Consider the following 27,136-nt stretch of genomic DNA (forward strand, 5'->3'; position numbering starts at 1 on the left):
CCTCTTCCACAGCCTGAGAACAGGGACATGGGTAGGAATAACTTTCCCTGTCACCCGGAGAAGGGATCATTAATTTAACCCCCTCCTATTGCTGAGCATCCAGCTTTTCAGTGTAGCTTGGAGCAGACTAGCCATAAAACAATGAATCAGATAGACCTATCTGTATTCGTTTACCAGGAAGGGAAGCTTGCTCTTCAGATAAGGCACTTTGCTGTGTCAGTGCTTTTCAGTTTCTAGGGCTGGGCTTGCTGTGAAGGTGGGATCTGGAGTCAGACATGGACTCCTGCGACGTGTTTGATTGGGGTTTGGACCCAGAGTGACAGTTCAGGCCCCGCTTTGCCCATTGCATCTGGTCTCGCCCTGCATGTAAGTTGTCATTGACATGAGCTGGCCCCCTGCTCTGAAATAAGCCCGTTATACATAGCACCATGATAAGGCTGATAGGAATAGATTGCAGCATGAAACAAAAATAAAATCCAATTTTTCAAATCCCTGTTCAAACACGCTTCTGCCATGATGCCTGGAAGAACTTAACCAATGTTTCATGGCTAAGCTAGGCAGAGGTCTTCATTTGTTTATGTAATTATAACATTTACTAAAAGGTAGCAAATGACATTGTCCATAACATCATGTGGACTTGATTCTCTTTCTCTCCTGCCCTTTGTATGTTGTCCTTTGTCTTGGTCTGTAAACTCTTCTAGGCGGAGACCATGGCTAGCTTTGTTGATGCACCACATTGGAAACACCTGCTTTGATGCAAGTTTATGTCACTTGAACCCAGTCAGGAAATGCAAACATTCAGACTCCGGATCAAGGTGATGTCCCTGCCTTTGCACATACACTATAGTAGGGTAGAGTTGGGTTCCTCCCCCTACTCCCACCCCATCCCTATTTCGATTTTGCAAAACAAAACTCTGGCCTCTGTAGGTATCTGGTAAAGGTGAAACTACTCTGAGCTACTGTTGCTTTAAGAGAGAAGTGAATGGAGGCAGCCCGAGGTCATTTCCGAAAAGTTTCTAATCTGTGCCACAGGGTGCTGCTAGAGAGTTCGCTGTTACTACTACTCTAGCTGCCTGGGGAAGGGGAAGGAGGAGAAAGAGGAAGCACCCGGGCTGGACTCTGCAATGGGACCCTAATCACACATTGAATTCCAGAATGGAGGGAGAGGATGGGTCCAGCCTCAGCTGGTTCCAGTGTTTGAGAAGGTTGGCACCAGGGGCAAAAGAAATGTTCTGCCTTGGGTACCTTGAAAAGGGGATCGGGACTTCAAGGCAGAATGTAAATTGCTTAGCAGCTGCAACTTTTCTCTGCTTAGCAAAACAACAGGCCGCTGCTGCTCCTTTCTGATATGCTTCTAGGGTTTTTCTTTACCAGTTTCCTAGTTCTGAGTATAGTTCCAGCTATGAATCCTTGTACTTGTTGAGCTGTGTGCAGAGAAGCACTCCTTGAAAGTTAGCGGTAGCTAGCCATTGTTCCCTAACATTGTCTCCTGCACACTGCATTGGCTGTTTTTATTTTCTCATTGAAATGTGAAAGTTAATGAATGTTTGTCCAGTGATTTGAATTTATAGAGCAATCCATGTACTTAGGGAGATTAAGGCAGCAGATTTTCTTATGTAACTTTTTCTCTTTAGTTTTCCTGAGTGTGGCAGTGAGTTGTATCTGGTTTTTTTTGTTTTGTTTTTTATGCACTGTGAAAAATATTTTTGTGGCATTTAATTTTTTTTTCTGCATTTGTGAGAGCTGCTGTCAGACTAAAAATAAATTATTTGAAAAACAAACCCAACTTCCCTGTATTATCCGTTCATTTATTAAAGCTAAAATCTTGTAAAACAAAACTTTTTTATAGTTTGTTTTCTTTGAATTTCAGGCATCTGGGACAATGAAAAATGAACTGGTCAGTTTCTCTTTAGCTAATGGGTTTCATCGTGTTGTCCTGCTCTAGCATTGCACTGCATTGCTTGGGTTCTACCTGCTGCGGGCTGGGGTTGATGTTGAAACAGTTCTTACTAAAATTTAAGAGAGTATTTTGAGGGTTTGGGAGAGGGAAGGGAAGGGAATCTGTGCACATTAGCTTTATCGTTGAGTTAGCAACACATTAATAACTTAATTGCAATTCTCATTATTTGGTGCTTTTTCTTAAAGCCCCACCTCCTGGAGTTATTTTCTTATGTGAGAATCTCTGATTTCATTGGGGGAAGAGTGGGGAGTAAGCTTGCAGGAAAAAAAACTTAAAATTATGAGCTCTGGATTCTCAAAATCCAGAAGGCAATTAAAAGAATCCAGAATGTAGTATTTTAAAAAAATCGTGGCATTTGTAAGCCACTCTTACGACTTTTGAACGCTTGCGGTTGACACTTCTCAGATAAACAATCTGAATATCTGGGCCTTAGCTATCTGCAAGTAGTCTTTTGATCATTAGCATTAAGTACTAAAAGATTTCCGTCCATGAAAATTGCAGGAGACTGTTGTCTGAACAGGATTTGCAAAGGAAGGGGTTCAGTCCTACAAAGCCCTTGCAAATGAACTTCTTGACTGGAGTTAAAGTGGGGCCGCTTAACACTGAGGATGGAGTGGAGGTTAAAGATAATCTAGGCATGGCCCAATATCTAAACAAATACTTTGCCTCAGTCTTTAATAAGGCTAAAGAGGATCTTGGGGATAATGGTAGCAAGACAAATGGGAAGGAGGATATAGAGGTAGATATTACCATATCAGAGATAGAAGCGAAACTGAAACAGCTTAATGGGACTAAATTGGGGGGCCCAGATAACCTTCTTCCAAGAATATTAAAGGAATTGGCACCTGAAATTGCAAGCCCATTAGCAAGAATTTTTAATGAATCTGTAAACTCAGGAATAGTACCGAATGATTGGAGAATTGCTAATATAGTTCCTATTTTTAAGAAAGGAAAAAAAAGTGATCCGGGTAACTACAGGCCAGTTAGTTTGACATCTGTAGTATGCAAGGTCCTGGAAAAAATTTTGAAGGAGAAATTAGTTAAGGACATTGAAGTCAATGGTAAATGGGACAAAATACAACATGGTTGTACAAAAGGTAGATCGTGCCAAACCAACCTAATCTCCTTTTTTGAAAAAGTAACAGATTTTTTAGATAAAGGAAATGCAGTGGATCTAATTTACCTAGATTTCAGTAAGGCATTTGATACCGTGCCACATGGGGAATTATTAGTTAAATTGGAGAAGATGGGGATCAATATGAACATCAAAAGGTGGATAAGGAATTGGTTAAAGGGGAGACTGCAACGGGTCCTACTGAAAGGCGAACTGTCAGGTTGGAGGGAGGTTACCAGTGGAGTTCCTCAGGGATCGGTTTTGGAACCAATCTTATTTAATCTTTTTATTACTGACCTTGGCACAAAAAGTGGGAGTGTGCTAATAAAGTTTGCAGATGATACAAAGCTGGGAGGTATTGCCAATTCGGAGAAGGATCGGGATATTATACAGGAGGATCTGGATGACCTTGTAAACTGGAGTAATAGTAATAGGATGAAATTTAATAGTGAGAAGTGTAAGGTTATGCATTTAGGGATTAATAACAAGAATTTTAGCTATAAGTTGGGGACGCATCAATTAGAAGTAATGGAAGAGGAGAAGGACCTTGGAGTATTGGTTGAGCATAGGATGACTATGAGCTGCCAATGTGATATGGCTGTGAAAAAAGCTAATGCGGTTTTGGGATGCATCAGGAGAGGCATTTCCAGTAGGGATAAGGAGGTTTTAGTACCTTTATACAAGGCACTGGTGAGACCTCACCTAGAATACTGTGTGCAGTTCTGGTCTCCCATGTTTAAAAAGGATGAATTCAAACTGGAGCAGGTACAGAGAAGGGCTACTAGGATGATCCGAGGAATGGAAAACTTGTCTTATGAAAGGAGACTTAAGGAGCTTGGCTTGTTTAGCCTAACTAAAAGAAGGTTGAGGGGAGATATGATTGCTCTCTATAAATATATCAGAGGGATAAATACAGGAGAGGGAGAGAAATTATTTCAGCTCAGCACCAATGTGGACACAAGAACAAATGGGTATAAACTGGCCACCAGGAAGTTTAGACTTGAAATCAGACGAAGGTTTTAACCATCAGAGGAGTGAAGTTTTGGAATAGCCTTCCAAGGGAAGCAGTGGGGGCAAAAGATCTATCTGGCTTTAAGATTCTACTCGATAAGTTTATGGAGGAGATGGTATGATGGGATAATGGGATCTTGGTAAGTAATTGATCTTTAAATATTCAGGGTAAATAGGCCAAATCCCCTGAGATGGGATATTAGATGGATGGGATCTGAGTTACTATAGAAAATTCTTTCCTGGGTATCTGGCTGGTGAATCTTGCCCATATGCTCAGGGTTTAGCTGATTGCCATATTTGGGGTCGGGAAGGAATTTTCCTCCAGGGCAGATTGGAGAGGCCCTGGATGTTTTTCGCCTTCCTCTGTAGCATGGGGCATGGTTGACTTGAGGGAGGCTTCTCTGCTCCTTGAAGTCTTTGAACCATGATTTAAGGACTTCAATAGCTCAGACATGGGTGAGGTTTTTCATAGGAGTGGGTGGGTGAGATTCTGTGGCCTGCGCTGTGCAGGAGGTCGGACTAGATGATCAGAATGGTCCCTTCTGACCTTAGTATCTATGAATCTAAAGTGAGTACAAATTGCTCCTATGAGTAAAGGCTCTGAGAATGGGGAGGCAGCATTCTGCCCAATATTGCAGTATTTAGTGACTGATAGGAAAATGAGATTGATACTGTCAATGTGTTTGATTTCCTGTTCAAAACTACATGCTTGTTTTTCTTTTGTGTCCTATGCTCAAAGAGCATAATTTATTTGATTGTTGCATGCTGATTTCATGACTAGCAAGTGCTTTGACCCTACAATCTGATCTGTGTAGGCGGAGCAATGCTTACTTCAAAGTGCCTCTCTGGCCCAGGAGGTCCTTTCTTGCTTCCATGGAAAAAACAACAAAATATGCAGCAGAGAAGCAGGATGGTCTTGTAGATTGAGCATGGAACTGGCAGCCGGTCCCAGCACTGTTGTTGATTTGCTGCATGTCCCTTGGGCAAGTCACATTGCATCTCTGTGCCAGAAGGAAGGTGTGCACTTAAAACACTGCAGCGCTTCAATGAAGATGCTCCTGTGTTGCTATAGGAGAGGCAGTAGCTATGGGAGAAGCCCTGCATGTCTTACACCAGTGGTTCTCAAACTTCTTTTTTCGCCGACCACTGAAAATTGCTGGGGGTCTTGGTGGACCACTTAATGATCTTTCCAAATGTTGTTTGTATCATTAGCTAACTGTTGTAAAGCACTTTGGATAAAAGTGCTATATTAAAAAAAACCTTAATAATAATTAACGTTTCCCCCCACACACAAATAAAGGCACACAACTCATATTTTACTATCAGTAGTCTTGCCTTTCTAATGTGATGGATATGCTCTCTTCCCCCACCCCCCGCCATGGCAGCCCCTGAGCTGGGGCTGGGAAGGGGGGGGTGTCTCTCTCTTGCCGTGGCAGCCCCAGAGCTGGGGAAAGTTGCCTCTTTCTCTGGCCGCCGCAGCCCCCTCTGCTCACCCCACTGCCCCCTGCCACCAACCCTCTATTTCCCACAAGGCCACCAACTCACTTTACATGTCCAGGCACCTAATTAGTGAAGCCATGCCTGTGTGGGTCCACTAATTAGGTGGGTTGCCCTTCATTCCCTCATGTGCGGCCACCCAGGCACGCACCTTAGAGGGAACTATCCGCAGACCGCCTGAATGGAGCTCACGGACCACAGTTTGAGAACCTCTGTCTTACACCATGGCTTAGGTTGTTAAAACTGTGTTACTCAAGGGATGTGTGGTTTTTTCTCACCCTTGAGCAAAGTAGTTATACCTGGGAAAGTTTATCATGTAGACCTGGCGTCGGACTCCGCTTTTGTGACTTGGAGATAAGAAAGGCCTCCCACATAGCGGGGTTGTGAGGTTTAATAACTGTTTGCAAAGTAATTTGAGACCCCTGTGTGAAAGGTCACAAATAGGTGCAAAGTGTGATTATAGTAAAAGTATTTGTGTCTAGCTGTGTCTGTTCCTACTGCCCAATTGCTGCCTGAGGTTATTGAATTCACGAGTGTTTACTTTCCTCTCTGTCCCTTCTAAAATACAGCTTGCACCTTCCTCCGTTTACTCCCTCACCCCACTTTTTAGCTTTTACGCTTTTGATTTGAACAATGCCCATTTCTCAGAAGCCAAGCTGGTCATTATACCGTATGCAGTGTAGCTGTAGCCGTGTCAGTCCCACTGTATTAGAGACACAATGTGGGTTAGGTAATATGTTTTACTGGACCAGCTTCTGTTGGTCAGAGAGACAAGCTTTTGAGCTATACAGAGTTGTTCTTCAGGGCTGAGAAATGTATTCAGAGTGTCACAGCTAAATACAAGGTGGAACAGATTGTTTAGCGTAAGTGGTTAACACACATTTCAAGGGATCATTCAAGCTGAAGTGGTCCGTTAACACCCCTCCAGTCATCAGAGGATAGGCAGTGGGAGCAGCTGGGTGGAGGGTTGTTAGCAAGTTACAAATTGTTGTAATAAGCCATAAGTCCAGTGTCTCTGTTCAGTCCATGATTTTTAGGGGCTAGCGAAGTTATGAATGTAAGATCCCAGCCTCATCTTTTGAAAGCATTGTGCAGGTTTCCTTTGAGGATGAGGACTGAGAGATCAGCTGTAGAGTGATCGCTTTGTGAGATGTTTTCACCCACAGGTGATAAGTTGTTTTTGTCTCGTATCATTTTCTGGTGTGAGTTCATTCTGGAGTGCAGTGATTGTCTGGTTTCACCCACGTAGCTGCTGTTGGGGAAGTTAGTGCATGGACGAGGTACACCGCATATTGTGATAGGCATGTGTAGGACCCAGGGATCTTGAAAGGTGTGTTGGGGGTGGTGTCTATCATTGTAGCAGTGGAGATATGTCTGCAGGCTTTGTTCTGGCTGGGTCTGGTGCTGTGTTGAGCTGGTGTGTCTGGTCTGTGTTTTTACTATCTGATGGATACTCGGAAAGTGACAGTCAACGTGGCAGTACTTTCAGCACCCCTGGGGGCACCTCTGTAGATTCTAAAAACATTTTACTAAAAGCCTTACCTTGTTTAGCAGCTGCAGTTGGAAAGATTAGAAGCCCAAGGTGCAGGAGTTCTGGGCGAAACAGCAGCAGGAAGATATGAGGCATCAAGAACTGAGATGAGCTGCTGACTGAGTCAGATGGCAGCAGTAATAGAGAAGAGTAAGTGATGGGACTGAGCAAGGGACAGAAGCAAGACAGCGGGGTTGGAGGGATTTTATTGTATTCCTAATAGGATTTTATACACAACTCCTGACAGGCTGGAGCAGCAAGCCCTAGACTAAAATAATTCTGCCAGAAGCTGCTGTTATCGGCCAATCTCTCTGAAGGCACAGTGGTTCTGGTGATGATAGCTAATATGGAGCTATGTAGGGAACAAATGTAAATTCATGTGCCGTGCTTGGGGCAGTGGCCTGGGCTAGTTTAGTATCCTTGCAAGATGTAGGAGGGTGATAAACTGAGATTCTAACCAAGTCTGCTAGCAAAAGGGTGACCAGAAGGTGACCACATTTAACGTATGGATTGTTGTGTGCTTTGCTAATGGGAAAACTGTAGGGAATTTTTCCGTGATGGCTTCATACTCCCCCTAATATTGTCTAATTTTATGCACAGTCCAAAGTGTTATTTATACTTGTGACCAAAGAATTGTTGGCTGTATCCTATCAGTTGGTCCTCTTCCAGTGCTGTTTAAAAATAAGAGGCAGTTAGGAACTGGCTAGGAAAGTTGACAGTCCCATCTAAAGCTGTGGAACAGATTCACCCTGAACATTGTGTTTTTCATTGGTTGAAAGTCCTGTAACTTTAATCAATGGTTCTGATATTAAAATATCAATCCAGCTTTAATTTCCTTTTTAACATGGGAGGAACTTTCCCATGTTTTAAAGGGCATGTAGAAATGTCAGGATTTCTCAGTAGCAGCAACAGAGAAATGTTGCAATTAATGCATCTTGTGCAGGAAATAATTAACGATGTAACCCATTCAACTTAATTTTCATAGTTGAGAACTGGATCCCATCCGTGCTGCATGACTGAACCTGTTTCAGTTGTTATGATATTATTGCATTATAACTAGGTCCCCACACAGCGTGGGATTCACAGTGTAGACCAACCCATAGATCCCTAAGTGCAGAACAGAGCATGCAATTGGGTGCCTTAATTTAGATGCCCAAGTTTGATAAATGGTCTTCTCATATCGCAGCTGTAATGAGATATTTAAAATTGACATAATGATTCTCTATATCACTTTCCTTCTTATTTAGTTTTCTATATATAGTATTCAGAACAATGAAGTCAAGGCATGTGTACTATACACACATTCATCAATAACTTACTGTTTTAGCAGTTCACGTATAGCTTTCCAGATATTAAGACTGAGATTTAATGTGTCTGAATCTCCTAGTGTAAAAGCTTTGTTGTGATTTTAAATATTCTCTTATATATTTCTAGTATCTGAGACCTTCTGTGCACTTTCTCTGCATGGCAATTGCTGGAGTACTAGACAGAGGTTCAGAATATTTAGATCTGGTTGAATCACAAAGAAGAAAATTGTGAAAAATTTAATTGAAAGTGTTTATGTTAAAACTTGATGGCTGAACTATTTACAAATAATAATTCTGATCAGCTCTAGGTGCAGTGAAGAAGCCGCTCTTCTCTGGATGACATGCTTTGCTTTTTCCTGTCCTGTCTATGTGTCAGGCTCGTTTGCATAAGTTGCCCCCTACAAGAAACACTGTGGTCCAGCAGACAGGGCGTTGGCCCCTGGGAGACCTGCTTTCAATTCCTGGCTCTCCTACTGACCTGCTGTGTAATCTGGACCCCCTCTGTTTCCTCTCTCACCCTTTGTCTGTTTAGAGTGTAAACTCTTTGGCACAGGGCTAGTATCTTACACAACGGGCTCTGTTCTCCACTGTGACCTGTACTGGTACTATAGTACCAATGCTAACCTCACACCTCCCCTCCACGCAGAGCAGCACAGTATTTTAAACCAAAGCAAAAATTAAACTCCAAACTCACAGCAGAACAGAGTGGAAGCAACATTTGTAGAAAAGGGAAGCTCCACCAGCAGCCATGCTATGCTTGGAAAATATTTCACAGTCTGGCCAGAATTCTGTCACATAAGGCACAGTGAGTTCAGTATCTCCTGTTTGCATCAGTGCTCTCCTGGCCCATGTGCTTCACTACTCCCGTCCAAGGCAGCCTCGTTCCGAATTTATTCAGTAACGAGTAGTGGCCTACTTCAGTTACAAAATGCAACTGTATGAGAGTGAATCTCAACTCTGTGTGCTGGATGTGGGTGTATTGTGGTCTGCACCAGGCCTGGCCAACAGAGGATCTGGGTGGATCCTCGTTTTGAAGCCTTCCCAGCTCATTGAACGATTGTAACACGCACAGTATTGATCATAAAAAATGAAGCTGTTTAGGCCGATAGCTTTTCCTTTCCCTCTTTGGAGAGCCAGTCGTTGGCCTCGAATCAGGCCTAACTTGTCTTTTTTGTTTTTTTAACTGAAATCTTAGGTCGTGCTTACTTGAGAGGTCGGTTCTCAAACGTGTGGAACTTTGATTGCTCTCCTGCCTAAGGAACAGGAGTCAAAGATCAGGCCCCTGCTTGAGAAGAGCCAAATCCCAGATCCTGTGTGCAGCCTGAGAGATTGGGAGTCTGTCTGCAGGGGAGTATCATAGGGATGCAGAGAGTGGGGTGGGGAGTGAAGTTGACTTATCTGTGAAAAAGGAAATTGCTAGCTGTGCACCTCTCCACCGCCCCTTTCAAACTCTCCCCCCCCCACACCTGTTAGGGGGAGGGAAATGCCTACAGAGGTGTGTTCCCCAGCCTCTGCGTGGGTTCCCTGTACATTGCTTTTCCCCCACCTGCCTGTGCAAGAGAACTGTACTGGTTCCACTGCCTTCTGTTCCTGCCAAGGTAGAGGTACGGAGTTTGTGGGGCAGGGGGCAGGATTTGCCTCTGAAGACTTGACCTGTGCTGAATCTGTCTTGACATTTCAGAAGCCTCAAACGCTAAGCATACCTTGGATGAGGGGAAGGTGGACACGTGATGGGATCTGGGATCCGGAGAGGTCTTGCTATGTAACTATGCTAACTGAACTTCAGTGCCCGGTTTGCATGGAAACAGAATGCTTTTCTGCCAGGAAATGACTTTTTCCCCCAGGGAGTTCAGTTAGTTGATAAAAGGTTGCCTCAGCACCCTCCCTAGCTGGAGAGACTCTCTGTGTGTGTGTGTGTGTGTGTGTGTGTGTGTGTGTGAGAGAGAGAGAGAGAGAGAGAATAAGCCTCTGAAGTTTAGCAAGGGACTTTGCTCTTGCTGTCGATTGTTGAGTGCACTCTGCATTTTGTCATCCCTGGGTTCTTCCTGTTTCTTTTGCTTATTAGCAGAGCTTTGGCACATTGCCAGCATTGTGTACTCTGTGAATTTTTGTCAGGCAGGATGCGGATTAGTATTTGTCATGACACTATTGTTCTCCTGATGGTAGCTACGCACACACTCAGCCTTGTCCATCAACAGTCCTGAAATTCCACAGTGATTTTGGATGTGTGCGGGTCTGTGGTCTGAAATGCAAACACCAGGATGGCTCTCAGCCTCTCTTAGGGTATCTGTGTAGAGATAAAACATCTCTCCTAGCAGCACAATTGCCTTTTATCAGTGGTTTTGAAATCAGTGACACATAGCCAAGGTCTGGGGCACTTGGCATCATTAAAGATATCCTGTTACTTTGCATAAGAGTAGGGGATTCATCCCTGACGAATTACATTTCGCTTACCTAAATTTACTGCTCCCATGTCTCTCAATTTAAGTACAGTGTTCTCCTTCACCCCTTGTTCAGTGTGCCATTTAAACAGCTGCTGTGTTCTGTCTCAGAAGTGTCTGCATATTGGTAAAGCAATCCTTTATATCCCGTATTTACCTCATCTGGGGTGTACGAGTTAACTGATGGCTGTTCATTGCTTTGAGACCCTTGGTTGGAGGAGCAAAGTATTACTGCAATGGTTTATTTTTCATCTTAAGTTTTAGGCTGTTGCATGGCTTGCCAAATTCATTCCTTCTCAGAGTCGCAAGCTTGACATCAATCTGACTCTGCCCTTCTGAACTGTTGGCGTATCTAGACAGCAGCCTTGCTTTGATGATGATTTTTAAACGTATTTTTTTGTACTTGATTCAGGTCTAGCATGTCAGGACTGCACCTGGTCAAGAGAGACCGAGAGCAGAAGAAGCTGGATCTCCAGAGGGATTTCACTGTTGCCTCACCTGCTGAGTTTGTGACTCGTTTTGGGGGGAACCGCATTATTGAAAAGGTACCTTGGCCTTAGCCCAGCCCAGCGCATGCTCTCGGGGACATCTAGCTTCCGAGCTCTCTTTGCAGTTGGGATGCTGGTTTCCTGAACAGTTCTTATATTCTGTAGGGTCCTGGCACGGAGGTTCCTAGGATATTAACATAGGTCATTATGTCAAAGCACCATTAACATCAAAATGGACCCTACAAATACAAAACTTTTTGGAAGTCCTTAGAGGTGTCTCCTATATGCAGTTTTTTGCTTACTTTTTTCCTCCTTTGGTACGTGTGTGCGAACCCGCTTCTCCCTTGTCCCTGCTGATTGCCTGAAGGTTCCTTCCTTTTTTCTTTTCATTGTAAACCTCAACTCTTGACTTCTTATGTTGCATCCAACAGCTTTCTAGAGGGTGCTACCTGTTGAAGCCAGTCAGTGCTGTCCTCTCAGGCCTCAGAGAAAGGGCTTCTGCAGAGCTTTGTGAGGTATTTTATTCCTTCCCATGCCCAGGGCTGGGCAATGCCTTGTATTATGCTTGAATCAGCCAAGTTGTTCTTGTCAAAATTATTTCCCACCATCCCAAAAGTAAAGCTTTTTGGCTAAGACTCGACATCATGAAGACTGGCAGTCAAGTCACAGCTTCGAGAAACCGTGTTTGTTAGAAACATTGATCTTGTCTCAACTTCAGCATTTGCAGGCAGCCTGCTCCTGAACTGGTTTAGTTTGATGGGAACAGACATTGCAATTAATTGTCAGTGAGTGGCTGAGAGTCCCTCTGCATTTCAGGGTGTTCATGAATTGTATTGCAGACGTTGGGCCAGATTCTGATCTCCATTGTGCCTGGAATAAATCCAAAATAACTACTTTGACTTCAGTGGAGTAACCAAGAGCAGAATTTGAGCTCATATTTCAGCTTTTTCTCATTTGTGTAGAAATGGTAACTAGCCTAATGCTTCCTTCATCTGGAGACTTTCTGCAAAAGTTCAGCTCTTGGAAAGGAGCTATTGTGAACTGTCTGGGCTGTTATAATGTGCCTGTCCCTGTATTCTGCTATTCTACTCTCTCTACAACCATGAAACTTCCATGTCAATTACACTACTGTGTGTGTAATAGCCAACATACATGTTACTACGTAACTCCCTTCCAGTGATCTAAAGTCTGCAATTTTGGTGTCTTGGCAGAATTTTGAATAAGGTACCAGCCTTTTTACCATTCCCATATCTGTGCATTAGGGCCAGATGCTGCAAGGTGCTGGGTGCCCTCGTCTCAGTTTTCAGGGGAAATGAAGGGGGTCTCTGCCTTTTGCAGGGTTGAGTCCAGTCAGATTCAAACACCTGCCTCTGACCCTTGTGTTCCTTTTTGCCTTCTTGCTTCCAGGTTCTGATTGCAAATAATGGCATTGCTGCTGTGAAGTGCATGCGCTCCATCCGCAGGTGGGCCTACGAAATGTTCAGAAATGAGCGAGCAATTCGATTTGTCGTCATGGTTACACCTGAAGATCTTAAAGCAAATGCAGGTAAGTCCTAGGTCCATAAAATCTAACCAATACCTGACATTTGCGTTCCCTCTTTCCTTGCAGTACCTATTGCAAACATCTCCTGATAGGCACCAGTGCTACTGCCTCTTTGTTCTCGCCTCGGCATCACCTGGGAAGTTGTGTAGTGACTGGTTTTAGTCAGAGGCCATTCTGCACAAACGCCTGCAATCATGAGCCAGGGCATCTCCCAGTGTTTTCAGTCAGAGTTTCTCCTTTGCATGGACAATAGGATCAGACCAACTGATAGATTTAGCCTCTTTTCCCCCTCGGGTTCTAGAACTGTAGTTGCTTTGCAATATATAGTGATGTGTGCAAGCTTGTCATGGCTGCAGTTCCCTGAGGGAGCAGCCATAATAGGAGCTGAAGTTGTCAACTCTGATGCAGTCAGTTTGCTATGCATGTTACCCCCCCCGACCAGCCCACTGCTCTGTACTCTACCATGAATGGGCTCTCTCTTCCAGAGTACATCAAAATGGCTGATCACTATGTTCCTGTCCCTGGGGGAGCCAACAACAACAACTATGCCAACGTAGAGCTGATTGTGGATATTTCCAAGAGGATTCCAGTACAGGTACAAGCAGCACACTGGGGACTGGCCTTCATGGACTAGGGATGGTCACACAAAAGTTATGAACCTGAAGCTCAGGAATCCTCCTGGGCACATTTGATGGTCTGGAAATGGGTCCTGGCATTAGGCAGGTAATTCTGGGGGGACAGCCAGAGATCTTAGGACCTGCCAGTGCCTGTGCAAATGAACGGAAAGATTCCCGTTGGCTTCAGTGGGCAACAAGAGAGAATGGAATGTGTCTGCAGAGCTGAGGCTCTGGCTCCTGACTGGGGGATAATTACTTGCAGTGCCCAGCACTGTAGCAGCAAAGGGGCTCTCCTGGCTAAGTTGCAAACAGAAATGGCTCTGGAACCATCCCTGCTCTTTCTGTTACACAAATGACCTTCAAAGCCCGGAGCAGACCCGTACCTTGGTCTGTGCCCTCAGAGGTGCCACTTTGGCACTGTCGCATGAGGGGGAAGGTGCCACCAGGCTAGGTGGCCCCTCTGTTTAGAGTACCATGGCTCCATCCTTTGAGGAACTGAGAACAAGAGCACCCACCCATTGTTACCACCATGACAGGACAGTTGAACCCTCAGGTAAATGGCTCCCTGACCACTTAGGCCTTTAAAGACTGTGACTAATACTCTTACTCTTGAAGGGGAATAGGTGGAGTGTAGAGAGAGGCCAAAGCTGTGGTTAGGACTTGAAGTTTGAGGGTGTTGGGATCCATGCTGTTGATCTGCACCTGTCTCTATTAGAGGGCAGCACAGGCTGCTGTGAGTGAAAGATGGGAGAACACTTGTGCAGACAGCTATCCCCACACACTCACTGCTTTTCTTTCATCGCAGGCCGTGTGGGCTGGCTGGGGCCATGCTTCTGAAAACCCTAAGCTTCCGGAACTGCTGCAGAAACATGGGGTGGCTTTCCTAGGTAGGGTTCTTGCTTTTTTCCCTCAATGCAGCCCTCTGCTTAAACCAGCAAAACTCACCACTGTCCAAGGGGGTCTCATACACTAAGTTAGCAAATGTGTTGGTGTCCTTGGCTTCTGGTGGGCACCACTATTTCAGAGTGTGGTGTCTGTGTGTATTGGCCCTACGCATTAGTTTACTAATGTAGGGACTCTCAAGCCAGGGTTCATGGAGACTTCCCAGTAACATTCCTCATAACGTGTGCTTTTACTCAGTTGTGTTTGATGTGGGTGGAGGGTGGATGGGATACGGAGTTCTTTGTCTCCCTTGAAAAGGGACCCACTGCTGCTGTGAGTTGGAGGCACTGACCTCCTCATGTTTTTGTTTCCTGCTGGCTTTAAGGTCCTCCCAGTGAAGCCATGTGGGCTTTGGGAGATAAAGTGGCTTCCACCATTGTAGCCCAGACTGTCCAGATCCCCACGTTGCCGTGGAGTGGAAGTGGTAAGAAAGCTTTCTGCATGAGATATGCTTTGTCTGAACTTGGCTTGTGGCAGATTTATTTGGGCGTTTTCTGTCAAACTTAGAAGGGAAAAAGTGGGGATCCTCCTAGCCAAAGGGCCAGATCTTGGGTGGGGTGTCACCCCTCCTCTGCCCAGGCACATTTAAGTGCTTACTTTTCTGCCTGCCAGGAACAGCCAATCCATCATTAAATTGTTGACTCCAGTTGCTGTATAAAGCAGGAGTTTTGTGAATCCTTACTGCTTTCCTTTTTTCTCTTCCTAATCGCCAATTCTCCTGCTCTGTCTTGATGCATCTCTTCTTCCTTGGGTCTCTATTGTTGCTTTTACCCTCATAAGTAGTTTTTCATTCAGTTTTTTTTTTCCCAAACTCTCCCATTCATAATCTCCTTCTCGTCTGCCTTAGCCATTCTCACTTTATCGTATTCATCTTTACTGTTTTCTCCCTTCCCTCCTCTGCCTCTCGGTCCCCTCTGTTTCTGTTTGTCCTGTGTCTGTGCTTCGGCTCTCAAGGGATGGGTACCTAAGCCTGGTTCCTGATCACTCTCCCAGTACAGGGAAGTGAGTGGCAGAGAGAATTTACAGGTGTTGCTGTCCATGTCTCAGCTCAGCCACAGCCCTGTGGCTTTTGATGGCTCAGAGTTTATCGGACTTGAGATGCTAATCTGGGGTCTCTGCCATGGTGAGATGCCTGGCTGCCTCGCTGCTGGAGGGCTGCCAGACCCCAATTTGTGTGGGGTTTAAAAAAAGAGCCAGAATGATTTAAAAAAAAACAACCCAAAACATCTTGGTAATAGCAATGCTGAGATCTCTGCATGTTTGTTCTCTGGCTCAGAGCTGCTCTCCTGTGTAACAGGGCTTTGGAGAATACAGTTGGTCCCTGCTAAATCTGGCCTGGCTGCTCTCCAGACAAACTGTGCACCCCTGCTTGCTTTCCCATACGATTCACAGTGGAAATATGGCTGTAGTAGTTCCTATGGCTGGGCTGATGGTAAGGAAGCTTCAGTAACTTGCCAAATCCAGCCATTTGCTGTGGTTCTCCAAGGCAAGAGAATGAGTTAGCGAGGTCCCTCTATAAGCATGTGCCCCTCTGATGCATTAAGGCCTTCTGAGGTCAATGTTTCATTCTGTAGGTCTCATGGCAAAATGGACGGAGGAGGATTGTGAGCAGCGGAGAACAATCAGCGTCTCCCTGGAGACTTATGCACGAGGCTGTGTAAAGGATGTGGATGAAGGCCTAGAGGTAAAGATCCGGGCCCAACAGCGGCTCAGCTCATTTTATTTGAAATTGTAAACGGGGAATTATCATCATCCAGTGGGTGTGTTTCCAATGGCGTCCCGCAGTGATCAGTCCTTGGCCTTGCCCTATTTAACATTTTTATCAATGACCTGGAAGAAAACAAATTCATCCATGCTAAAGCTGGCAGATGATACAGAAGTTGGGGGAGTGCTAAATAACAAAGAGGGCAGGTTGCTGATTCAGAGTGATCCGGATTGCTTGGTAAACTGGGAGCAAGCAAACAATGTGCATTTTAATATGGCTACGTGTATGCATCTAGAAACGAAGAATGTAGGCTGTACACAGAGGATGGGCGACTCTCTCCTGGGAAGCAGTGACTCTGAAAAAGATTGAGGGGGTAAGGGTGGATAATCAGCAGAACATGAGTTCCCAATGTGACACTGGCCAAAAGAGCTAATGTGATCCTGGGGTGCATTCAAGGGGAACCTTGAGCAGGAGTAGAGAGGTTATTTTACCTCTATAATTGTTTCCGGTGTGACTGCTGCTGGCATACCATGTCCGATTCTGGTGTCCACGCTTAAAAAGGATGTTTATATATTGGAGAGGATTCAGAGAAGAGCCACAAGAATCATTAAAGGATTAGTGATAGACTCAAGGAGTTTAGTCTATTTAGCTTAATAAAGAGAGGATTAAGGGGTGACTTGATCACAGTCTATAAGTCACTACATGTCAAACATACATTTAATAATGGGCTTTTCAGTCTAGCAGACAAAGCTATAACATGATCCAATGGCTGGAAGTTGAAGCTAGACAAATTCAGACTGGAAATAAAGTGTAAAGCTTTAATGATGAGAGTAATTAACCATTGAAACAATTTACCAAGGGTCATTGTGGATTCTACGTCACTGAGAATTTTTAAATCCAGACTCAACGTTTTTCTAAAAGCTCTGCTCTAGAAATTATTGTGGGGAAGTTCTGTGTCTTGTGTTGTACAGGGATCAGACTAGATGATCACAGTGGTCCCTTTTGCCCTGGGAATCTATCTATATCTATAATTCTATTCCTTAATTGGATTCCTAATAGTAATAGAAAGGGACCTGACCAGGGCTATTAGCTCCCAGCACATGTCACAGAAACAAAAATAAATTTCAACAGACTGTCACATGCCTAACAGCCAGAAGAGACGACCCCTCTACCTGGTACAATGCTCCCCTCCCCAGTGAAGATCCAAACTGTCACCACACCTCACCTCCTGCTGCAGGCTGTGCAAAATAGAGGTACCCTGAAGTCCAGCAGATGGGTACTGGTTTGGATCAGAGCTAATGAGAGATCTTTGAGAGCTGAGGCCCCCTCCAAGCAGCTGATCTGCCACCAGCTCCCTCTGTTAAATTGAGAGGAATTCAATGAGTGCATCTGTGTCCGTCGTATTAGCTCTGGACAAATTGAACCCCAGGGCCAGGGGACCCGACTCTGTGGGCTTCGATGGGTGCCGCACCCACTTACTCCAGGGCTGCATTTGGTCCAGAAACATCTAAACCTTTCCCTTCAACTTTCTGGCCCTTTCCCTCTTCCAGGCAGCCGAGAGGATTGGCTATCCTGTGATGATAAAGGCTTCGGAAGGCGGCGGTGGCAAAGGAATCCGGAAAGCAGAGACCACAGAGGAATTCACTGGCTGCTTCAGACAAGTGAGAGACTCTGAGGAGAGTTCGTACCCCCAAATCCCGCCTTTTTAATTTGCTCCCTCAGAGAAGTAAGAGGCACCAAGGAGGACGCCTCCCATCCCACCCCCAACATATACCTGCCTTTTTAACTCTCCCCCGCCCCCGAAGCTCTGAGGAGGGCCTTCCCCTCCCCTCAAATCCTGCCTTTTTTTAAATTTTTTCCCTTTAAAAGTATATGTAATAGAAGAGCACTCATTCCTCACTGTTTCCCTGACTGATTTTATAGGCATATTTTGGGGGTCAGAGTTATCGTCAGTTCAAACACTAATATTATGTTTTAAAAAATGTGTAAAGCTCAGTACATAACGGAGTCGGGAACATGAATGATATTTGTATTGGTGCCTAGGCCTGGTGCCAGCCCTCTGCCCAGCAGTGAATTTCCCCCACAGAGGATGGGTTTACACGTGTCATCAATGTCAGGGAATACACAAGCCTGCATCCACCACATGAATGCATTTCTCACGCTCTTCTCCTCCCCTCCCAGGTACAGAGCGAGGCCCCAGGGTCCCCCATCTTTGTGATGAAATTAGCCCAGCACGCCCGGCACCTGGAGGTGCAGGTCCTTGCCGATCAGTACGGGAGCGCGGTTTCGTTGTTTGGCCGAGACTGCTCCCTACAGCGCAGGCATCAGAAAATAATTGAAGAGGCACCAGTGACGGTAGCAGCTCCCTCCATGTTTGACTTTATGGAGCAGGTAGATATTCTGGGTCTTTTCTGTGGGCTGGGCTGAGATGGCTCTGACAGAGAGAGGGGATGTTAGAGAAGAGGAACCTTTTAGCTACTAGTTTTATTATATGTATTTCGGTAATGCCTAGGAACCCTGAGCAAAGCCCCATTGTGCTAGGAGACAATGCCAGGCACAGAAAGCTTACACTACAGGTATAAATGGAAAACCACCAGGATGAACAGTTCAGATGCTTGTGTACAGCTCTCGCGTTTCAGCCAAATGCTTAAAAGCACAAACCCAAGAGGCTGCCTGATGAGCAGAGCTGGAACTAGGCATTTTAGCACCCGGGGCGAGCAAACGTATTTGCGTCCCCTCCCTTTTTTCATCATTTCCCCTCCCAGAGGTAACGTTTGGGCAGGAAGACAGGACACAGGGTTACAGTCTCCCCCCACCCCCCGATTTTTTTTTGGTTGTGCCCCCGAGACAGGCTGGGTGGCCCGTTGTGATGAGTTAGGGGCTGGAGGTGGTGCTTTCTCCACGAGCCCTGCTTCGCGGGGCTTTAAGTGTCTCCTGATTCCACCCCACTTTTCCACCCCCACAGCTTTGTACCCTGGGTGGCTGCCCCGCTTGCCCTGCCCCGGTTATGGCCCTACTCATGAGTGTCCAGCAAGTTAATTCTTGTATCCCTTCCACAATCTCCTCGAACTGGGGGTTCTCAGCCTGGGAGCCATGACCACCTCCCCTTTCTAGAGGGATAAATGTACTGTTGTGGCCTGGGGCTGTGGTATGGAAACACTGTCCCAGTGGATCAGCTCTGACCTAAGGGTCTAGCCCTTAGTCATGTGAGTATTCCTTACTTCACAAGCCTCTGGCACCTCTTGTGTGACTAACGTGATCTCACCTTTCTGTGGTACACTTCTTGTTTTAGTATTTGCATTATAGTAGCCACTAAGGGCCCCAGTCAAGGACCAGGTCTCCATTGTGCTGGGCACTGTACACACACATAGAAAAACAAACAACCCCCGTGCTTACCAACATCTCAGTTGAATGAGTGACTCTTAAGGTGGGGAGGTTTGTTTAATTTAACTAGCATTTTTGATGGATGATTTTGATTCTCTGCTTGAAGTTTTTTCTAGCTGCCACTATCCACCTGTGGTTGCTGTAGCGTTTGGTAGCTCTACATTATCTCTCCCATATTAATCATGTAATTATGGAGCAGGCTGAACTTCAAAGTCTTGGTTCTTGCAAACTTGATACGGCTTAACTAACAAGGTGTAGTGGCTTTTATTCCTCAGTTCCCAAGTTACACTCTGTCCCATCTCCTAATGACTTCTATTGCTTCCATGTTTCTGTGCTGCATTGTGTGGCTCACAGTCAGTTATCAGCTGCACACTAAAGCTGTGTAACTTAATGGATCACAGTTGTAAATTGCTTTCCAGTTTTAGTGTAAAAATTCATTCTCCCTCTTGGGCTGATGCTTTTTTTTTTCTGTTTATTTGTATTGCTGCGACATTTGTCTTTCCCCGATTTGATGTAGTGCCCTGAAAATATTGCATGACGGACATGTCAGAAACATGCGTGTAAGAGACTCTGAACACCAGGCAAAGCACTTTACGGTTGTGGACTAGCAGGAGCTATCATCACAAAAACCAGATCTGTTTGTGCTGTGTTTTCAGTGCGCAGTACGCCTTGCAAAGATGGTGGGCTATGTGAGTGCAGGGACAGTCGAATACCTCTATAGTGAAGATGGGGGCTTCCACTTTCTGGAGTTAAATCCCCGCCTGCAAGTGGAACATCCTTGCACAGAAATGATTGCTGATGTGAACTTACCTGCGGCTCAGCTACAGGTATTTGAAATTTGCCAACATACCATTTTTTCCCACACTTGCTTTTCTTACAGCTGTTGCGATACATGAGTGACTCTGAGGAGCTCATTGGTTTGAGCCACATGTTGTGTGTGAGTTTGACGTTTGTGAAAGGTACTAAATTGGCAGACTGGGAGAAGGAATTCCTCTCTCCATCAATAGGTAGAACATGGGCAGCAGCAGACCAAGCCCCTGCGCGATGTCTTACTCCCAACCTGGGGGAGCCATCTCGAGGAGTGAGAGGGACATGTGGTCTCCATGCCCCATCAGTCCTGAGCACCTCAAAAATATGCCCACAAAGTGACCAGTTGGGATGACTGCTCTTAAGGTCACTTCACACAGGGCTCTGAACAGCCATCAGATGGCTGATTCCTTCAGAAGGGGTTGGATTTGAACTGGTGATCTAGAGGGTGAAAGGCTCCTTGTCCCTTTCCCATTTACTTGAGCCAGCCAGTCCCACTGATTGGCTATAATTGTCATGCTGAAGCCTCATTTCAAAGCTAATTTAGAAGAATCCAAGCTACATCTCCTTTGTCTCCTTTTTCTGATGGGCACTTGCGCAGATTGCAATGGGTGTCCCCTTGCACAGAATAAAAGACATCCGAGTGCTGTATGGAGAGTCGCCATGGGCTGATACACCCATCTGCTTTGAGAGCCCTGCGAATATCCCAGTGCCCAGAGGCCATGTCATTGCTGCTAGAGTCACCAGTGAAAACCCTGATGAGGTGAGTAAGTGGAATCCTGTTTAGAAAGCTCCAGCTCTGGTCTGGATCAGATTAAAATGTTGCTGAGGAAGATCTGAACTCTGAGCACTCCTCCACTGATAAAATGTCAGAATATTGGTCATCTTCTCAGATGAGATCGGTGGGGTTAATGGAATCCACAGGCGGACTTATATAATAGCTGTTGTTTGCAATGGGATTCCTCTTTTCTGACTTGCACCTGTTTGGTTTCAAATGTAAACTTCTTTCTTTCTTCTCTTTGTTTTTTTACATTGACTCTAGGGGTTCAAGCCAAGCTCAGGGACAGTGCAGGAGCTGAATTTCCGTAGCAGCAAGAACGTTTGGGGTTATTTCAGTGTGGCAGCTGCTGGCGGTTTGCACGAATTTGCTGATTCGCAGTTTGGGCACTGTTTCTCCTGGGGAGAGAACCGCGAGGAGGCCATCTCGTCAGTATTGTCCTCCCAATAGAATTAGCAATAAGCATTCTTCAAGGGACTCAAGTGTCACTGAATGTTGATGAGTTTAGATATAAAAATATTTGGTTTTAACCCTAAGAGGCAATGAGCCGCTTCGCTCTTCTGAGCAGTTTAGCTGTGGACTTGTGACAAAGAGCCCTGCAGGGCGATTATGGAGACTGTTCAAACTAAACTGAAATATTCAGAACTGTGGTGATTTAGCCCTGCTTCAGCAAAGCACTTAATGCTTAGCTCTATGTATTGCTCTTACTGGTGCTGGTCATGAGCTTTGCTGCATTGTGGCCTCACAGAGCTACTCTGTTATCTTTCAAAGTAAACTGTTTCCCAGTAGGCCAAAAAAAAAAAAAAATCTTTAAGAGCTGAACATGCAGAAAGGGCAGACTTTTAATAACAGACTCGGAGACAGCTTTTGACTGCAGGCTGTCTCTCTCTGGGGTTATAGAAACACTTTATCTAGGTAGGTTTTTATAAGATTGTCTATCACCATATGCAGCATCCTCAACCACTAAATTCTGTGTAGCTTGCTGTATACCTTGGCTGCTGTGGAAGAGCCTTCTTGCATGTCAGTTGAAATCCAATTAAAATGTGGCGTATGCGTTTGTATGTTGTATAAAGAGAAGTTTAACGTCTGCTCTTGCACTTGTGTATTGGATAAATCAGATTCTGGGTCTTTAATACTTTGTATGGTAGAAAATGAAGTGGGGAAAGACACTTGCTAAGGGGGGAAAAGAAATAGTTATCCTGTGTGCCCCAATAGATCGGTATGCTTAGCACTGAATATTTATCATGCATCTTAAACTCAGTATTAACAGAGGAACTTTTCTTTAAAAGGAATATGGTTGTGGCGCTGAAAGAGCTGTCTATCCGAGGGGATTTCAGAACAACAGTCGAGTACCTGATTAAGCTGCTGGAGACTGAGAGCTTTCAGAACAATGAGATAGATACTGGCTGGCTGGACCACCTGATTGCTGAGAAAGTGCAGGTGGGAGAAGCTGAGCTCTGATTCTCTTCCCTCTGGCTAATCGTCTTCATTCTCACATGGACCTGCTGTCCACAATGTGCTGGAAGTGTCATTCTTTCTCCCGCTAGGCCGAAAAGCCAGACACCATGCTGGGCGTGGTTTGCGGTGCTCTGAATGTAGCAGATGCCCTGTTTAGGATTTGTATGACCGACTTCCTGCATTCACTTGAAAGGTAAAGTGCTACGTGACTAACGGGTATAAGCACAATGAAGTGTGGCTGTTATACCCTTCTTATGACCAAATACTGGTCCCTCTGAAACGAATGGGAGTTTTGTAATGGTCTTCAGCGAGAGCAGGGGTATATGGAGCATGTGACGTAAGGTGCTGTGTTTGAGAGGTAGTGGACAGGGTGCTGTGCTGCGGCTCAGGAGATGTGGTTCTGTCCCCAGCTCTGTCACTGGACTGCTGAGTGACCGTAGGCAAATCACTTCCCTTGCCTGTGCCTCAGTTTCTCCTCACACCTTTTTATCTTTTTAGACTAAAAGGTCTTTGAGATAGGGACTCTTTCAGACTGTCTTTTACTATGTGTTTGTACAGCACCTAGTGGATTAGGGTCCCAGTCTCGGTAGAGGACTGTTCATACTATCATAATAATAAAATGCTTGCTACTGAGCAGCACATGTATGTGTGAGAGAGAGAGAGAGAGAGAGAGAGAGATCCAAGGGTTTTCGGCAAATAAGCTGACCCTTTGTTACACTCACATTCAGGCTCATGGTGCATGATTTTGTCTAATGCAAGTTCCCACCTTAGCAGAGTAAGGCATGATCAGCCACTGAGGGAGTTAAAAGAAGGCACAGAATGTTGACTCGTGGTTACATTGCTGATTTCCACAGTGGGATGTGAAGACAGTGTTCCTATATTCTTTATCTAAGGCAGCTAAGTGGAGGAAAGGAAACTTCGCAGTTTGACCTCCAGAGCTTTAATGGGGCCAGCAAAGGAGATGAGATATTAAAAAAGAAAACCCAAGGTTTTTGCTTTTTGCTTCTGTGATGTAGGAAGTCAGGTTAGATTAACATAATGGTCCCTTCTGGTCTTTAACGTCTATGAATAAAGGTTTTTTTGTTTTGTTCTTAAATTGCTGGGTTTTTTTACCTTAGGAATGTCAAGTTCACTCTTCACCAGTTTTCCTGTGGGAGTTCTTGTGGTTTTTTAGAGATGTGTATTGTGAACTTTTACACCTTAGTTGAATGGTGGGAGTGTTGAATCTTTATTTAAGACATTCTGTCTCCCAATGGTTCATTAGCCATTGGAGCTAAGTAGATGATGACAAAAACCAAAGTTTTAATCAGGCTGGCTAAAAGCCCCTTCCCCTCTCAATTGCTGAACTTTCACTCACTTCATTCTTGTCATGTTAGTGTCATGTTAGTAGCTCTGCCATCATCATAGAATCTGCCGAGCTTAATTTTTCATGTGAAACAGCACAACTCCTCCCTCGCCACCTTTAAAACATTTTATAAACTTTCACACTGCCTTTATACATTAGAAAGGGGATGCAAAACCCAACTATTTCTCTCCCCTTCAAGTCTCTTTTAAAAGCTCTCTTCTGCAGTCCACTGCGATCTAAACCTGCTCTTTGGACTAGTGCTGATGGATTATACAGTGTGGCTGAGTTCTCTTGGTGTCTGACTTTTTACCCTTGTCCCTTAGGGGCCAAGTTCTGCCAGCGGGTTCCCTGCTGAACATTGTAGAAGTGGAGCTTATTTATGAAGGTGTGAAGTATGCACTCAAGGTAAACAGTGTCTTGTGTTTTTCCAAGCTTGTGGAGACTTTGGCTCATGCAGTCATTACTACACGCAGCTAGGCAGATTCTATATGTGTCTCTCCCCAGTACAGACTAGCACTTCTGGGTGGGTACTTTCAATCAAAAGATAATAAAAAAAATCTTCATTATTCATTGTGACAAAGCTCTGTCCTTGCCTCCGTGGGTCCCGTGTTTCCTGGCAGATTTCACTAGCCTCAGAGGTTCACTGTGACCCTCCACGTAACCCTTCTTTCTCTAGAGACAAGGGTCACAGTCTACTGAGCCATTTTCATCATAAGCCAGCGAGGGAGGAGAGAAGAAGTTATCCTTCCTTGCACAGTCTCTGTTGTCTCCCAGTCCCAGTGATTAATCGGGGCAAAGGTGTGGGGGGGATCCCGGGCCCTCCCTCTACTCCGGGCTCCAGCCCAGGGGCCCTAATAGTATCAGCTGTGGTAGCTGACCTTTTAGAAACATGACATGTACAATTCCATGGGCTACTTCCCCCACAGCAGCCCTCACTTCCTCAAGCTCCACTTCACCCTTACCTCAGGGCCTCCTTCCTTGTGCCTGATATGGCGTGTACTACTCAGCCTCTCCAACAGCGCAACTTCCTCCCACAGCTCCTGACATGCACCCCCACCTGACCGACTGGGAGGCTTTTAACTAGTTTCAGCCAGCCCCTGATTGACTTCAGGTGTCCCAATCAACCTAGCCTTCTCCCTGCCTTCTGGAAAGTTCTTAATTGGCCCCAGGTGTCTTAATTGACCTGGAGCAGCTGCCATTTCACTTATCCTGGTACCAGGGATTTGTTTAGCCTGGAGCTAATACATCTATCTCCCACTACTCTTCCATAGCCATCTGGTCTTGTCCCGTCACACCATTTTTTAAAAAAGTCTCATTTTAAATGATTTTAGCTATTTGTTTTTACAGTATAGAGAATTTTTCTGCTTCCAGATGGACTTTTGCTGGAGTTAATGCCTCTAATAAAATGTTGGCTTTTCCCATTCATAAACCTAGATAGGTAGCAGCTTTAGTTAGTTAAATCACTTTCTTATCATGGGAAAGTGGAGGATCAGCTGAAATTACTGATAATGATTGAGCTGTAGAACCGGACTAGCAATTCAAACACTAACCTCAAATCCTGTGATCTAAATCAATGTTTCTCAGTGACCGGTCTGTGGATTCTCAGCGACCAGTCCCTGCGATCTCCCTGACACAGTTTAGGAAGGCAGCAAGCTGGTCCCTGATATCAAAGAGGTTGAGAAACACTGGTCTAAGTGGCGGGGAGGGGTCCATGCTAAATCCTGCTCCCACCCACTACACAATGACAGCTCTGCTTCTCTCAAAGGGCTGATGCACCGCAGCTTGGCAAGGCAAGCCTACATCTTGATCTCAGTGAAGATTTTAATGTTCATGTTTAAAGCCTCTCACTTCGATATTTTTCAACAGGTTGCCCGTCAGTCTCTGACAACTTATGTCATTATAATGAATAACACTCACATTGAGATAGACGTGCACAGGTTGAACGATGGCGGCATGCTGCTTTCCTATGATGGTAACAGTTACACAACGTACATGAAAGAAGAAGTTGACTGGTAAGTTAGAGAGCTGACCCATTATCCCACTGCTGCAGATTTCTTGCCGATCTCGCAACTAGACACAGCAGCAATTGCAGCTGCTTCTGCAGCAGGCAACAAATAGGTTGAGCAGTAACAGAATTTCCCCTCTCCTGAATGCATCCGATGAAGTGAGCTGTAGCTCACGAAAGCTTATGCTCAAATAAATTTGTTAGTCTCTAAGGTGCCACAAGTACTCCTTTTCTTTTTCCTGTCTCCTTAAGCTACCGAATCACCATTGGTAACAAAACGTGTGACTTTGAAAAGGAGAACGATCCGACTGTGCTGAGATCGCCCTCTGCTGGGAAACTGCTGAAGTACACGGTAGAAGATGGTGGCCATATCTTCATAGGCCACAGTTTTGCAGAGATAGAGGTAACTGTAGGTTAGTGCAGATTGTGTCACTGAGTGGCAAATGGCTTCCAACCTGTATGCTTGATAAAGAGATGCAGATTATGTACGTGCATCCCTACAATTAAAAAAAAAATGAAGTCTTGTCACTACTGTGACACTTGGAAAAAAATGACTCCCCATGGCTCTTGGTGTTGCATGGGTGATACTCATTTGTTACACTCTGACTATTCCACCAACCCTCCTACAGGTGATGAAAATGATTTTGGCCCTGGTGGTGAAGGAATCTGGCCATATACATTATATAAAACGGCCAGGAGCATTGCTGGAGGCAGGCTGTGTCTTAGCTAGACTCGACTTAGATGATCCTACCAAAGTGCACCCGGTGAGTATTTCTGCTGGGACAGAACCAAGTTATTTTCTATTTACTTACATGACTAATCAGGTCATCCGTGACTTGTAACTGTTTGTCTCTTATGCCCCAGTATCTTAATATGTACGTTCTCTTGAGGTTTTAACACACCAGATACTTAGCAATGATGTAGAATTTTGGTATTTGAAAGTGGGGCCTTTATATAAATATTCTGTTGGCCCTAGCTACTCTGTATCTTAAGCATATATGCCTTGTGGGATTTGGGCAGAAAACTGAATTTTGATTATTAAGACTTGATTGAAAATGACCAGAATAAGGAGTTCCGACGTACGTTTTTCTAATGCCTCTTTGGAAACTTACCACTTGATTCATTCTGACAACACCCTCCTTTGCATTTTAATTAAAATAATGATGGTACTAAGCAGTTTCCTTGCCTGTTGAGGTTGTGCTC

At 45.0% G+C, this 27,136-nt stretch overlaps 1 protein-coding gene across 1 annotated transcript in view; it reads left to right on the top strand.

Moving 5' to 3' along the window:
* The window catches only part of ACACB (acetyl-CoA carboxylase beta), a 70,406-nt gene that overhangs the window by 5,158 nt on the left and 38,112 nt on the right, over positions 1 to 27,136 (top strand). Inside the window, 17 exon segments of the mRNA XM_043498435.1 lie at positions 11,274 to 11,406; positions 12,757 to 12,895; positions 13,378 to 13,487; positions 14,315 to 14,396; positions 14,777 to 14,875; positions 16,026 to 16,135; positions 17,707 to 17,817; positions 18,338 to 18,547; positions 20,197 to 20,367; positions 20,949 to 21,110; positions 21,390 to 21,553; positions 22,415 to 22,565; positions 22,673 to 22,776; positions 24,252 to 24,333; positions 25,795 to 25,940; positions 26,186 to 26,336; positions 26,563 to 26,697. Coding sequence (XP_043354370.1) covers positions 11,274 to 11,406; positions 12,757 to 12,895; positions 13,378 to 13,487; positions 14,315 to 14,396; positions 14,777 to 14,875; positions 16,026 to 16,135; positions 17,707 to 17,817; positions 18,338 to 18,547; positions 20,197 to 20,367; positions 20,949 to 21,110; positions 21,390 to 21,553; positions 22,415 to 22,565; positions 22,673 to 22,776; positions 24,252 to 24,333; positions 25,795 to 25,940; positions 26,186 to 26,336; positions 26,563 to 26,697 — 2,260 coding nt within the window.

The sequence above is a fragment of the Dermochelys coriacea genome, chromosome 15 (genome assembly GCF_009764565.3).
Source record: "Dermochelys coriacea isolate rDerCor1 chromosome 15, rDerCor1.pri.v4, whole genome shotgun sequence".
In the NCBI taxonomy this organism is placed as follows: domain Eukaryota; kingdom Metazoa; phylum Chordata; order Testudines; family Dermochelyidae; genus Dermochelys; species Dermochelys coriacea.